Source organism: Nothobranchius furzeri, chromosome 13 (assembly GCF_043380555.1).
Source record: "Nothobranchius furzeri strain GRZ-AD chromosome 13, NfurGRZ-RIMD1, whole genome shotgun sequence".
NCBI lineage: Eukaryota > Metazoa > Chordata > Actinopteri > Cyprinodontiformes > Nothobranchiidae > Nothobranchius > Nothobranchius furzeri.
In genome coordinates this window covers 47,327,030-47,341,385 of record NC_091753.1, presented here as the reverse complement: position 1 = coordinate 47,341,385, position 14,356 = coordinate 47,327,030, and the positions used below count along the sequence as shown (strand labels likewise).

Genomic DNA, 14,356 nt, shown 5'->3' with positions numbered 1-14,356 from the left:
CTCCGGATCGCATGTGAACAGTCGCTACTACTGTTCACACTCCTCAATGTATGCAGTGTGCAAACCACAAAAAAAGATAAAATAAGAAAATATTTCGTCTAAATAAAGACACTATATCCTATTTTTAGGGCTTTTAAGAACTCCAAAAAATATCTAGCACATTTATGATCTAATGTCTTACTTAAAATATTCTCAACATTAAACATTTCTTTAATATTTTCTATTTTATTTTAAACAAATTCCTTTCACTCTCATATTTTATACAATACATAATTACATGTTCAACAGATTCTTTATCATTGCAAACATAACATCTACCATTTTCATGTTCATTAAATATAACGTGCTCTTCAGTCCCGTATGACCTATGCGGAGGCTGGTCCACACTGTTTCTTCCTTTCTGCCTTTGCCTCCTTGTCTACCTTTTCCAACTCTAGGATTTATTCTATATAAAAACCATCCCTTATGTTCCTCATCCCATTTACTTTGCCATATTTTCATAATAATTTTTTATTAAAATTTTGCTTCTGGTTTAGCAAGATTGCATTTGATTGTTACACTAACTTCTAAAGCTTTCTTAGCGAATTTATCCAAGTGGTGCATTTCCAATCACACCCACACGAGATGGAACCATCGACATATAAATATGGATGGAACCCAGACAATGACGGAAGTAGTTTTTTTTTTTTACTTTTTTTATTACAAGTTTGAAAAATTCCATGTACGCTACAATTGAGTCGTAATGAAAGATAGCCAAATATGAAACAAATTAGCATTAAATTAAAAGAAATTAAAATCGAAGTTGTCTGCACGCGCGCACTTCCGGCACTATCCGGAAGTAGTACTTTAAACTCTGCTGAGGTCTTGTGCAGCGTTAATAGTTGTTGTAGTTCATCGAAATAGCGGCAGAAAACTGTTTTGTTTTAACAATTTTATCCGAAACAATGGCCCACTACGAAGAAGTTAATGTTCATGGGTATAGTGAGTTCTGCAAGGCTGTGTCTGAACGGAAAGGGAAGGACATTTTCGCCTATTTCTCTGGTGATAAAGACGCTGAGGGAAAAAGCTGGTGTCCAGATTGTGTGAAAGGTAACTTCAAATAGCCTATTTAAATTTTCTTTGTTTTAAAAATGTTGGAAACCCTGTTGTCTTCGTTAGGAAATACTGTTCTGGAAAAAGCTGGGAAGTTAGTTTTTTCAAGTATTTTTTTATACTTTCTGTTGTACTTTCTGTGAATTGGTCTTCTTTTTCTTTCTTTTCAGCTGAGCCGTTTGTAAGAGAAGAGTTGAGCCACCTTCCAGAGGGATCTGTCTTCATATACTGTCAAGTTGGAGAAAGAACTTAGTCCGTTTTTGCTCTTCTTTTCCACACACCTCGTTCGAGTGAATAATCAGATAAAAATCTGGACAAAACCTAAAATTGTATCCAAATAAAATTTTAAAAATACGCTTTATTAACTGGGTGTGATTTAGGTGGTAAATTGGTGAAGTACGCAAAATACATATATTTTTTCAATTAAACTCATGGGACTCAGTGATGTGTCTTTTTCCGCATTTTTATTGTACAATCTACCTAATAAAGCTTATATTTTGTTTTAGTTGGAAGGATCAAAATAATGACTTCAAGAAAAACTTGAGCTTGACTGGAGTTCCTACTCTGCTGCGATATGGCACAGTAAGTACATACAGATAAGATTAACTACTTATTTTAACAAATTAGGTCATTAGAAATCTGTAGCATAACCAAATGTAGCATTGTGTCTTTTTTTTCCCCAAATGATCTTATTAAGTGTGTTCAAAAATCAATAGTGACCTCTTTGTTTCAGCCTCAGAAGTTGGTGGAGGAAGACTTATTCAAACCAGAACTGATCAGGATGATGTTCACTGAAGACTGAACGATCCCCCCCATGTCCAAATCTCATAATGAAGCAGATATTTCTTCGTTAATTAACAGCAACTTAAATTTTACAACATTTGATTTATGCTCTCATAAATGATTTGATATTAATATAAATTTAATTTGGTGGTGTCAGCCATGTATGTTTATGAACAAATCACAAAGCAGTGTTTACACAGGTGATCAGTCAGCATAGGAATATATTGAAGGACACCTTTAAAAGTTTACACACACACTAATATACACACACTATTGCAATAAAAAAACTTGTCATGATTTTTGCTAAATATGTTATCTTATGGATGATGTTGAATAAAAGAAAACTTAATTTTGAGCATTTGTTTTTGTCATTATTTATTGTATTAAAGTAGTCATTTTAAAGCTAGCTTTTGGGATTCATTGTGATCTATAAAGAGTTCTTAATGACTTCCAGAAAATAAGGACATTTGAATTAAAGAAACATTTACAAAATGGAGATTAAAACAGTACTTATAAATTGTTAACGTTTTTAAGACTGTTTTCATTCTGTTTTGACTTGCTAGTAACATTTGCTATTCTACTTCAGGATAAAAAGTCCAGTTTCGTTGCTTTGTTATGCAAAATCCCATTCTTATATAAAAGTTTTCTCGTGATTTTTCGACCATTTTCATTTATTTACCTTAAATCAGTGATTTCCGATCTCCATTTGTTCGATTTTTGAAAGCAGCATGCTTTGTCCTAATTATTTGGAAAAAAAAAACACGCATAAATTAATAAAAACTGATGCAAGTTGAGGTTTATGTTGTCATTAAATCCAAGTGAAATGTGTTTTTCAACAGTGCTTATTAAATTTAACCAGTTGCGATTCAAGTAGAGCTCCACAAAATATTAGAAATGAAATGATTATAAACCACGTTTGACGCGTCGCTGCTCGGTTGAAAGGCTGCTGTCCTCTTGTGAACACTAGGTGGCAGTACATCCTTAAAGGTTTCACCACAGTGTTCATAGAAATGTACTGATTTTCATTTATAATTGTGTAAAGAAACCCAACAAGTCATGAAAGTCGTTAACTGTGACGCGTACAATGTGTTTTTGCGGTGAGACAATGATTACGTCTCATTTACACCACAATGTTTGACACTGAAAAACGCAATCAGATTTGTTTATTTGGCCCAATTTAGTTTACATGTTATAATGCATTAGAAATTTAGAGGGGAAAAAACGCTGGAAGTGTTATCTTAGTAGATAAAATATGAAATGTGGTGATAAAAATGAAAGAGCGCACCCCTTGTTGCAGTCAGGGAGATTAAAGAGGAGCGCATTCCTGCACAGGGCTCAGAGCAGAGCACGAGCGGCGGTGGGAACACGCACCTCAACGCCTCGCCGGGGCTCGGATCTCACCTTTAAAACCTCCAACCCAGAGCTGGAGGGAGTGCCGGGTGTTGCCCTGAACGCTGCGGTTACACGTGCCGCCACCTCGGCTGAGGGTTACGCCGTGTTTTCCGAGGTCTGTGCGCCGCGATGTCGGAGTTTCTGGTGGGTCTGCTCGGGGAGCGGCTCGTCAACAGCGAGAAAGCCGAGGTGGACGTGCAGTCTCTGGGCGCCAAGCTGTCCCTGGTCGGGCTCTTCTTCGGGTGCAGCCTGAACGGTCCCTGCAAGCAGTTCAACAGCAGCCTGTGCGAGTTCTACAGCAGGTTTAAGAAGAGCTCCGAGCACAAGGAAAAATTGGAAATCGTTTTCATCTCGTCTGATCAGGACCAGAAACACTGGCAGGGCTTTTTGCAGGAGATGCCGTGGCCTGCGTTACCTTTCAAAGACAGACACAAAAAGGTAAGAGTGATGAAGAGCAGCATCTGTGCTGCCGAGTGAGCCTAAAAGAACTGGGAACGCTAAATATGCTCAGAAATGTGCCAGTGTGCTCTTAAGATCTTCAAATTACATTTTTACCAATAAATAAGAATACAACTGCCATTAAATGTCCAGTGATTAAGTTACTTACACAAGTTATTCATCATTAAAACGCATTTTCCAGTTAACTACGAATAAAACACAACTTTTTATTCCACTTGGTCAAAACAGGAAAATAAATGAGGAACATCAAAACTTGTTTTGGAAGAAAAGATGCAAATATTTTTCTGACTTTGACCAAAAAATCTTATTTTGCCAATCTGATAACGGCATTGCACAAAGAGAGCAAATAAAACAGCTCCTGAATGACCAACACCTCTTTCTGCACACTGCAGCATTTTTTCAGGGTGTACATAATAACAGAAAACAGCCTAATTCATGACAAAGCACTTTCATTATGTTGCTGCATGTGAACCACAGAAGGCCCAGGATTTTCTCATTTACAGCCTTCCCTGGTTGAATAAAGGGTGGTAACACAGTATTTATAGCAAACTACACAGGATTTTAATCAAAATTTCCTCTTTAATTTCATATTTTATTGTTAGGAGCATACATTTGATAAAATTATATCATTTATAAATGTAACATTTCCTGTATTTTTGTTGGAATATTTTAAAAAATTGCTTAATTGTAACATTTTGCTAAAAAGAAATTTTTAAATGCATGGAAAAATAGAGGTATTAGCATCAGCACGAGCCAGATTTTAATTTAAAATTTTCCATCTATAATAGAGACATGGACCGCATTTCATTCATTGTTTGTGTGCAGCAGGGTGTCAGAGGGCCGTGCCAGTGTGCTACTTGCAGCACATCTCATTTAGTTTCTCTGGAGCTAGACGAGGCATAAACAACGACTCCATGCCTTGTTTCATCTGCAATGTATCAATCAGATGTAAAAAGGGTGAAATAAAACTCAAGAAAACACATTCTGACCCAAAGATTTTGAAGGTATAGGGCCCGAGGAGGACTTTCCTAGAAATAAGACGCTATAATATTGTAAATCCCAATGGAAATGCACCAGCTCCCAGCTCTGGCGAGAGTTCAGCTGGAAGTGTATGATCCACTTTTTTATCACACCAACCCAGAAAGCACATTTAACTGGAGGGGGAGCCATGTGCTGGAGAAAATGCGGGCACAGAGAAGCCAGTCACTGGCACATCTTTTGGGAATGCCGAGTGGTTAAACCCTTCTGGTTAGAGCTTCATAAAGCACTAAGTGGTCTATTCAACACTAATATACCTATGCAGTTTCCCACATTATTTTTAGGAAATCTACATCTGCAGAGACAACTGATGCATACTTATTTAAGGTTTTGATAACCGCTGGTAAAAAAGTAATTACGAGACACTGGTCACTCCCAGATCCACCCGCAATACAGGATTGGACAACTATAGTAAACGACATCTTCCTTATGGAGAGGATCTCCTTCTCCCCTCGCCTTCAGAAAGATATATTTACTAAGCGATGGACCAAGTGGATAAAATATGCAGGCCTTAAATAGACAGCACACCAGATTCCTAACCTGTATCTCATACCCTACTTAAATCCCTCGAGGAGCACTTAAAGTGCTCTCATACTGACTTGTCGTTCCCTCCCTTTTTTTTTCTTTGTTCAAAATTGTGAAGTCATTTTGTTTTCTACATCATAAATATAACTGAGTATTGGTGGTAAAGTTAAAGGGCAGTAAAGTAAACGTTATACTGTAATGCTCACACAAATAAAAAATAAATGATAAAAAAAGACACTAATAAATACCGATGTTTCTCCTAAATGCCAGTGTGAAATGTACAATCTTAAACACGGTCTTTATTTTTTGTAAGAAAGGTTTTATCTTTGTCAGACCGGCCTGATTTATTAAAACCGCTGCAACCCAAACTGCTCTTTGTGTCGGCGAGGCAGGACTTGGACTGGAACATTGTCTTGTAAATTCTTGCTGATTGCCAATGATGATTTCCGTTACACTCCATAATCAGGTCCAGGTCTGAATGTGGGGGCTCGGCAGCGGGCGCATGGTGGGGGTTGTGTTGTTGTCGTCACGGTGCAGCAATTATTATGCTCCCAGCAGCAAGCAGAAAATATCTGTGGCACCAACAGCAGCGTTGTTGTTTGTCTCGGCCCTGGGAGTTGATGGCTGTGCAGACGTCTCTTCCGGTTTTTGCAGAAGTCTGCTGCATAAATATGACATTTTCGAAAAGATGTAGACCAAATTGTAAAGTGTTCCATTAGGATTTATAACTGCACTAAATGTCTTTTTGTGTTGATATTTTGACAAAAACTCATATCCATTCTCATCAGGTTAGTGTTCCAAATGTTTTCACAGTTTTTGGGGATATTTTTCCAAACAGAAAAGCCAAATATTTCCTTCCTCCTGTTTCCTCATAAGGATTTGAAAGCTTTAGTTTTCAGAATAAAACGAGCTGTCTGAGTGCATCAACGCAATCTCTTGAGCTCTTTTTTTCCCCCATCTTCTTATTTACAAAACAATGAGCCGAATAATTGAAAAGCAACCGGCGTATAATTAGCAGACTAAACAAAAATGAGCATAATTGTTAGTTGCAATCATAATTGTCCTCCTTTTGTTTTGGGATTTTTTTTTGACGTAAGAATAGAAAGGACAAGAACGCATGAACTTTCTTTAGTTTTAAGTAATTAGGTAAATTCACATCCAGTAATTACAGGTAGTTCAGAATTAGCCGATGAAGAGGTTAGCAGCAGAGGAAGATGGACATCTTATTCTAAATGTGGACATTGCAGCACTTGAGGAGACGGGGACAGAGGGATGTTGATCCAGCTGAGAAGGACTCTGCTGATGTGGTCCACCCAGCCCTGCAGAAAGCATCTCTTAGTGGAGAGTGCATTGTTGTTTTCTTGTTTTTCTTTTTGTGTCTCAAAGCTTCACCGCCCACCTCCATTCCCCAGCCTGCACTTCCTCCTCCTCCTCTTCCTCCTCCCATGTCCTGCACTCACAAGCTCTCACTGCAGGCTGTCTTCCTTTTGTTTAGGCCTTCCTGCCACTTGCTGAAAGTGTTATTTAAGCTAAAAGCATAAAATATTATTTATTTCTGCCCTTTGTTTCATTTTAGAAACAGTGTAGTTAATTACTTGTGGCTTTGCTGATTACTGGAGCGTTTTAGCAGCCTGTTTGTGGTCGTTAGGCTCAAAGTCAGACAGGCCAGCAGGTCATATCAATGTTTCTGTGCAGCTCAGCACCAGTGCTCTTTTTGTTGCACATTCCAAGTAAACTGTGTGTGTGTGTGTGTGTGTGTGTGTGTGTGTGTGTGTGTGTGTGTGTGTGTGTGTGTGTGTGTGTGTGTGTGTGTGTGTGTGTGTGTGTGTGTGTGTGTGTGTGTGTGTTCAGAGATGACCAGCAGTCCTACATGGACTTGTGCAGCAGTTTACAATAAGCGTAAATCAATTAAACCCTCAGCCAAGGCGGCGTGAGAATCAATCACAGCTGAGAGACGAGAACAAGCTGATGTTTACGTCACGTGTGGAGTCCTGATTTTTGAGTTCACTAGGTTGGCGGCAGCTCTCCCGGCTCACCACCAGGGTCTTCAGAGTGAGGCTAAGCACGTTTTTCATCAGCGTGGCACCGTTCTGCTGAAAACTGCATCCCAGTGGTGGAATAAATGGTTAAAAATGAGGTTGAAATGTTTTATCTGCAGCTGGTAATCCTCTGCTCCTGCTTCTCTGTCACTTTTGTTTTCCTTGGGTCTAGCTTCAGACTCCCTCTTTATCGTGTTTAACGTTGACATTAACGTGACATGTTTGAGATGTCTGAGTGTAAAAATATGGACCGAATTCATGGAGGACACCTGGCTACTCTGCAAAAATGATCTACAATATTCTCTTTTTTGTTACTAAGGGTTTAAAATAACTGTTCCTTTGTATCAAGTTTAAGTGACTGAAAGAAGTAAAATAAAAACCTTGTTTAGAAGCATTTGACCCCTGCAGATTAAATGATAAATCTTTCTTTTTCTTTTCATTTGAGCTTCTTTTAAACATAAATATAAACTCTGGGGTGTACAAGCATAAACCCACCTTAAATATTTAGATTTTCTTGCAAAAAATGTTTAAAGCAGAAGATAAAATTTGTAGGAACTGATAGATATTCAACCAGAAAAAGATGGAAGCCTGCTGTGATGCTGTGAAGCCTGCTGTGAGCAGCCTTAGTTTGGAGAAACAGATTAGTGCTGTAGACAGATATGCTAACGACTAGTCTGCATTAAAGCAGAAGGCACCACCTAGTGGTGGAAATCTGTTTTGCTGCTTTAAACCTCTCTCCCCACACCAGTGCCTCTAATTTGTGAACACACACCGTTACAATTATTATTGCCACATTATGTTGCTCATTCACACACACACACACACACACACACACACACACACACACACACACACACACACACACACACACACACACACACACACACACACACACACTCACACACTCTTTTTTATACTTACCCATCCATAAGAAATGTCGACAGCTCTGCATCAGTTTGACAGGTGACTTGAACACAGGGGTCCTTCGGCTGTTGAAAAGCAGGTCCAGGGTGCTCTTGGTTTTTATGGATGAGGAAGCCATTTTTGAGACTTTCCAGTCTGGCTTCAGAGCTCTACACAGCACGGAGACTGCACTGGTTAGAGTGCTCAATGACATTTATCTAGCAACTGATAGCGGTAATTCTGTGTTGTTACTTCTGCTGGACCTCACGGCTGCCTTTGACACGATAGATCATGAAGTGCTGCTTCACCGTCTACATCATTATGTCGGGATTTCAGGGTTAGCCCTGGAGTGGTTTAGATCATATCTGGCAAGTAGAAAAATGTGTGTTATGATGGGAAGTTATTCCTCAGAGTACTTTGATCTAACCTGGGGGGTACCACAGGGCTCGATATTGGGACCTCTGTTGTTTTCTGTTTACATTCTGCCCTTAGGTGACATCTGTCGTGAGCTTGGAGTTCAATTCCACCTATATGCTGACGAATGTCAGCTGTACCTGCCTCTGAACACGTCAAGTGGTCTCCCTATTTCTATTCTTACTAAAGCCTGGTTTATGCTTCTCTGTCTGCGTCAGTGCGGAGACACGCAACGCCTTTATCCGTCCTTGCATAGGGCTCCGGCAGGCACGCAAGTACGTACAGAGTCGAGCCCACTTTTTTAAACATCCGTCGAACGAGACGGAGTACACAAGCTTGTGATTGGTCAGGACGCCGCTGTTGTTTACAGCGCCGCCATTGCAAAGAGAGCCGAGGATAACTAGCGGCAGACACGGAGAAGCTTGAAGAATACCTCGCAAAAAAACTAAAACTATGAACGTTTAATTCCCCCGTGACTGGAGGAGTGAAAAGATGCGCAGCAAGCGTTTTATTTGTGGACGGAAATGACAGGAAACGTGGGTTTAGAGACGGGGAGCGCATGATGAGGTGGAGGAGAATGAGAGACAAATATGTCTGTGTTAAATCTCTTATATACAAAAAACACAATATAAACACACTATCTTGGACCGATACATGACAGGATACCACAGAACAGCGCTACGCCCTCTGTTGTCCTGCCGGGGAATTGCTTTGCAACACTGGAGACGGAGAAGTATGAAAGCAAAACGCTTCAGTCAATCCGTGCATGTCTGTCCCTTGCGGAGCTGACGGAGAAGCATAAACCAGGCTTAACTGTTTGAGGGAGATCAAGACCTGGATGAGTGAAAATTTTCTGAGCCTAAATGATCACAAAACAGAGGCTGTATTGTTTGCTCCAAGCACACATTGTGACTCTTCCCTAACTGACTGTGGATCATTTAATGGCCAGCTGACTACATCGGTGACTAATCTTGGTGTTCAACTGGATAGCGCCCTTAGTTTTGATTCCCACATCAATGGAGTGATCTCCTCCTCCTTTTTCCACCTTCGTCAGTTGGCAAAGATCAAACCATTTTTGTCACGTCATGATCTTGAGACGGTAGTCCATGCTTTTATTACGGTGCGATTGGACTACTGCAACTCTGTTTTATTCGGTGTGAGCAAGGACTCAATAGCCAGGTTGCAAATGGTGCAGAATGCTGCCGCCAGATTTTTAGAGGGTAGGCGCAAGTTTGACCACATAACTCCTGTACTGGCTGTGCTTCATTGGCTGCCCATTGATGTAAGGATTCGTTTTAAAATACTCTTACTGGTTTTTAAAACGTTAAATGGTTTGGCCCCTCCTTGCTTGGTGTCACTGCTTCAACCGTATGCACGGTCACTCCGCTCGAAGAACCTCATGCTCCTCTCGGTCCCAAGAACGTGCCTAAAGACACGTGGTGATAGGGCCTTTGCTGTGGCAGGTCTTAAGCTTTGGAACGAGCTTCCTCTCAGCATAAGGGCCTCCACCTCTGTTGCGGTTTTTAAGACGAGGCTAAAAACCTACTTTTGTGATCTGTCTTTTAATCTTTCTAACTAGTTTTATTGTTTTACTTACAGAAATCTGTGTACTCACTGTATTTTTTATCTGTATCTTGTGATACAATGTTTTTATTTTCCTGACTCAAAGTTTTATGTTTTTACTTGATCAGTGTAGCGCCTTGGTGGCATTTTTTTGCCTGTAAGGCGCGATTTACAAATAAAGTTGAGTTGAGGGTGAATTCTTTGCTGGTTTTTGAGGTGCTGCTTGGTAATTTTAGTTTGTGGGCTTTTCTTAACGGGTCTGTTTCTGAGTTGAACAGAAGAGTCTGGGTTTTTTGTGGATGTGAAGGCGGTTGTAGCTGCTCCATGATTCGAGTGGTAGTCAATTCAAGTTGCGTAGGACTCTATGGAACAGGGGCAGACTTAGAAAGAGAAATTGACCTATTACCTGTATTATTCCACAGAACAGGTTCAGACTATCACTTTACAGATTTCTAAAGAATTATACTTAATTCCTGAAAAGCGGAAACTCTCGATTTCTGCTTCAAGCCAGGTCTAAGTCAACTCTGACTGATTAAATCTAAACGTTTACATCATCACCACTAGTGTATTATCTGATTTTTCAGAAGCTCTGACGCTTATTTTTACTGTAACTAAACCTTAACATAATAATATAACAACCATTATATAAAACAAATTTGTAAAACCTTTCCAAAGAGACCAACTTTTAAAAATCTGTGCTCTCCATGTAGCGTTATTTTAGCCTGATTAACTCATATGTGATCTTTAGGTCTCGATCCGTGACTTCAGTGACTGGTGAACTCATGACGTATGGATGAATAACATTTAAAAGATTCAGTAGGTCCACTGTAGTAACTCTTGTAGTCACCAGTATTTATAAACTCCACTTCACACCTCTGGTTTTGTGTTACTCCAGCTCTGCCTCCGACTGAAAACCGACCTCGGAGGAACTTGTTGCCTCGGCTTCGACTGTGCATGTCTGGCTGTAGCTTGACTCCATTGTTGTGCAGCTGTGAGGTCTTGTGTTTGTGCTCCGTGTTTAACAAGAGCTTATGTAAAGAATGTGCACCGACACCTGCTGCACTGAAGCTGCTCAAGGCCGGAGGGGGCATGGAAACAGTGTGTGTGTGTGTGTGTGTGTGTGTGCGTGTGTGTGAGGATTGAATACTTTTGCTACCAAGTGTTACATCTCACACCACGGGCTTCTGTTACTGTCTCCTTAGGCTTTCACTGCTCATTGTGGCGTCTTTACAGGGATATCTGCACCGTTGCAAGAGGCGACATCGGGGATTTCATTAGAGATGAAGTTCGCAGGCTGAAGTTACATATGTGAGAGTTTAATAGAGTCACACTGTGCTTGTTGTGAAACCTTCTCCCTTTTGCAGCTCGATCTGATTTCCCATTAGACAACACGAAAAAGCTGTGGGGTTGTGACCTCCCGCTATGGTCCACAAACCCCTGACACGTCATCCCATGACGGCTCTTTATCAGTGGTTCTGCTGCTGGACGCCATGTGGTTTTCAGGCAGAGCTTTCCAAACTGGAGTGACGTTAATAAAATAATAGAAGTGGCTGATGGGTTCACCACAGTGTCTGCTGTTGCTCCGAACGAGAACAACAGACCATTCATTCATTCTCGTGTATCCAAAACCAGAGCGATTGTTATGTACTTACCAGTGGATTCATCCAAACCAGTGCAGGATAAAGTTCTGCACGGCGTGATTTTTATTTCAGATTCTGTTGATGACACAAACAGGCTGTGCTTGTTTGTTTTCCAGAGAAGTACACACACAGTTGTCAGTTCACAAAGCCTGCGTCATCTGCTCTGGTTTTGTATTTTCATGCTTTTTGTTTCTTGATTTGTTCACCTCGCTCAGAGGGAGATGGATCGGATGTTGTGGCTGGACCCTCCCCCCAGTCAGTCCTTGGGTTTTGTAATTGCCCCACACTGCAGCTCAGCAGCTCTCTCCATCATAATAATAACAGCATCCTCACCCCAGGGGCATCCTACCATCTCGAGCTGTTCTCCGTTTGTCTTTTGTTATCTCTCTTAGATTGAATGGTGGCTCTTTGTCATTTCCCAGTCCCTCATCCTCCATCATCACCACTGATCATATTTCTTAAGTTAAATGAAAATGGCAGGGTGATGGATGTGCACTTTGTACAAGTTGCTTTGTCACTCGCAAACAATAACAGGCATTTCCTGAAGGATATGCGCTCCATCAGTGATTCGATTCAAATGAAGTCGTGGTTCGAACATTTCTTGCGTGACAAGTTTTCCCTTACATGTGACCACCACCCACTTCTCCGCTCTCTCTATTCATGCAAGAGTAAGTGCCCCTGCAGCTTCTGCTCCTGCCTGAAACGAGACTCGCCGTACAAAGAGACCCAGTGTCTCAGCGTGCAGCATGGCACGCTGGCACCAGCCATACTGTTTTGACTCGTTTAACAGTTGCATGTGGCACAGGGAGTTTCACCCAGCAGCTGGCGATGTTGAAAGACAAAATGGAGTTTAATCTCCCTAAATGCATGGTAGTTGAAATAATTTGAATGCTTTGTCTTAGAAATTGCTCAATAGAATTAATATTTTGAAAAGCAATAGATAAATGACAAAAATAAGAAGAAACAATTGTACACTCTATTATGTTTTATTAGATGAATATTCTAAAAACTCACACATTTTCGGCAATGTGTGTTATTTTATGGCTTGTCACTGTAATTATTGTGTGTGATTTAAATATTAGGATGATTTGTGAGTCATTTCTCTCAGCTCAACATTAATCAGCCTAAAGAAACTGATATACGTCTTTCTTAATGCTTTAAATGTCTCGGATTCTTCCCGTAATTATAAAATAATCATTGAATTAACTCTAAATAAGAGTCCGTAAATAAAAATTATGCCAGCTATGTCTTGTGGAAATTTGAGCAACCAATTGTTTTTCTCTGAAACGTCACAGTTCTTTCAAAATGATCTACATCCATTTTCACAGTAATTTTAAGATTTATTTTTGCATTTTTTTTTTCAAGTTACTGAACAATGCAGCCACATGATTTCAAACATGTTTTAAGGCATAGCCTAAAAACATGAGAGGTTTTCTAATGTTTCACATAATTGCAGTTTACAGAAAAGTCACGACAAACACATCTTTTAGCATTAGTTCCTTTTTTCATGAAGGCAAAAAGCGTGTCAGAGTCCAAGGGTAGCATCCTTGTGAGGACTTATCCTACCTGGTCTTCATAGGTCAGGTCCTTCCTGGATAGGACCGCAAGTGAGCGGCTGTGAATTTGGACTGTCTAACTTTCATATTTATTCCCGGATATTAACATGCTAACATTTAAAACTGTAATCTTCTCCAGCTTCATCCGTCATTTCAACAAGAACTAAAATCACCCTTTCGGCTCGCAGTCAATCCTGGGATAGCCTTAGCCAGTAAGCATACATCAGACCCACCCGTGAAATTCAGAGGATATGGAAACACATTTGAGGACACGTGTTAAGTAGCCGTCAAATCCGGACAGCCTTGTAGCTTTGCTGCAACGCAATCTGCTGTAAAAAGCGTACTCAGAAGGATGCGGCCCCTGGATTCTGACACACCCATTGCAATCAGGCACATAGCGTCACATCTAAAACAGTCCTGGTGGAAACGGCCCTTAAACATGTTTTGATCTACGTTTTTCTGACCAGTGGAGTGTGAGCAACGTTCCAGTTTTGATATCCAATATTACCCCCCCCCCCCTTCTTTTGTTTATAGAAATAAAAAATACACTCAGAAGCTTGTACTCCTAGTTTCAATCAGACATCAGACTGTTCCTTCCTTTTTAAATCTAATTTCAAGGAGCTTATGTTGTCATGTTTAAATCTTGTTGATCTCCTGTAATTCAGATTAGTAGTAAATGATGGTTGAACCTCACCAGTAGGCTGTTAATCTTCTGCGGATTAATGAAGCCGCTGACGACAGGTCAGGTGTCGCTGCTCTCAGCTTCTCTGAATAACCGTTCTCACCATTCGTTGAATTGGCAAATTTGAAAGTTTTTAACAGTTGTGAAAAGAGCCTAAGTGTGTGTACGCGTCTTCAGATGTAAAATGAGTTAGCATTTTAATGGTGCTCCAGAATTGTGTGGCTTATTTAAATGGTGTCCTTGCAAAGTTGGTGCATCACATTAACAGTA

General features: G+C 40.3%; 2 protein-coding genes across 3 annotated transcripts in view; both read left to right on the top strand.

Moving 5' to 3' along the window:
* The first annotated feature begins 826 nt into the window (after window positions 1-826).
* Window positions 827-2,230, top strand: txndc17 (thioredoxin domain containing 17). Its single transcript, XM_015951214.3, has 4 exons — window positions 827-1,089; window positions 1,263-1,344; window positions 1,599-1,674; window positions 1,826-2,230. Exons 1-4 carry the CDS (start codon window positions 945-947, stop codon window positions 1,892-1,894), a joined length of 372 nt encoding a protein of 123 aa, XP_015806700.1. The 5' UTR covers window positions 827-944; the 3' UTR covers window positions 1,895-2,230.
* A 973-nt stretch (window positions 2,231-3,203) lies between these two features.
* The window catches only part of nxn (nucleoredoxin), a 77,152-nt gene continuing 65,999 nt past the window's right edge, over window positions 3,204-14,356 (top strand). For both annotated transcript variants that reach the window (XM_015951217.3, XM_070543563.1), the window contains exon 1: window positions 3,204-3,705. In XM_015951217.3, coding sequence (XP_015806703.1) covers window positions 3,397-3,705 — 309 coding nt within the window. In that variant the 5' untranslated portion in view covers window positions 3,204-3,396. The remainder of the gene's footprint in view (window positions 3,706-14,356) is intronic.

Bases quoted from the DNA above. Each gene is read 5' to 3' on its own strand.
- txndc17 (XM_015951214.3), top strand. From the start codon at position 945: ATGGCCCACTACGAAGAAGTTAATGTTCATGGGTATAGTGAGTTCTGC. The intron at 1,090-1,262 runs GTAACTTCAAAT...CTTTCTTTTCAG, and splicing joins GTGTCCAGATTGTGTGAAAG to CTGAGCCGTTTGTAAGAGAA. The intron at 1,345-1,598 runs GTCCGTTTTTGC...ATTTTGTTTTAG, and splicing joins CAAGTTGGAGAAAGAACTTA to TTGGAAGGATCAAAATAATG.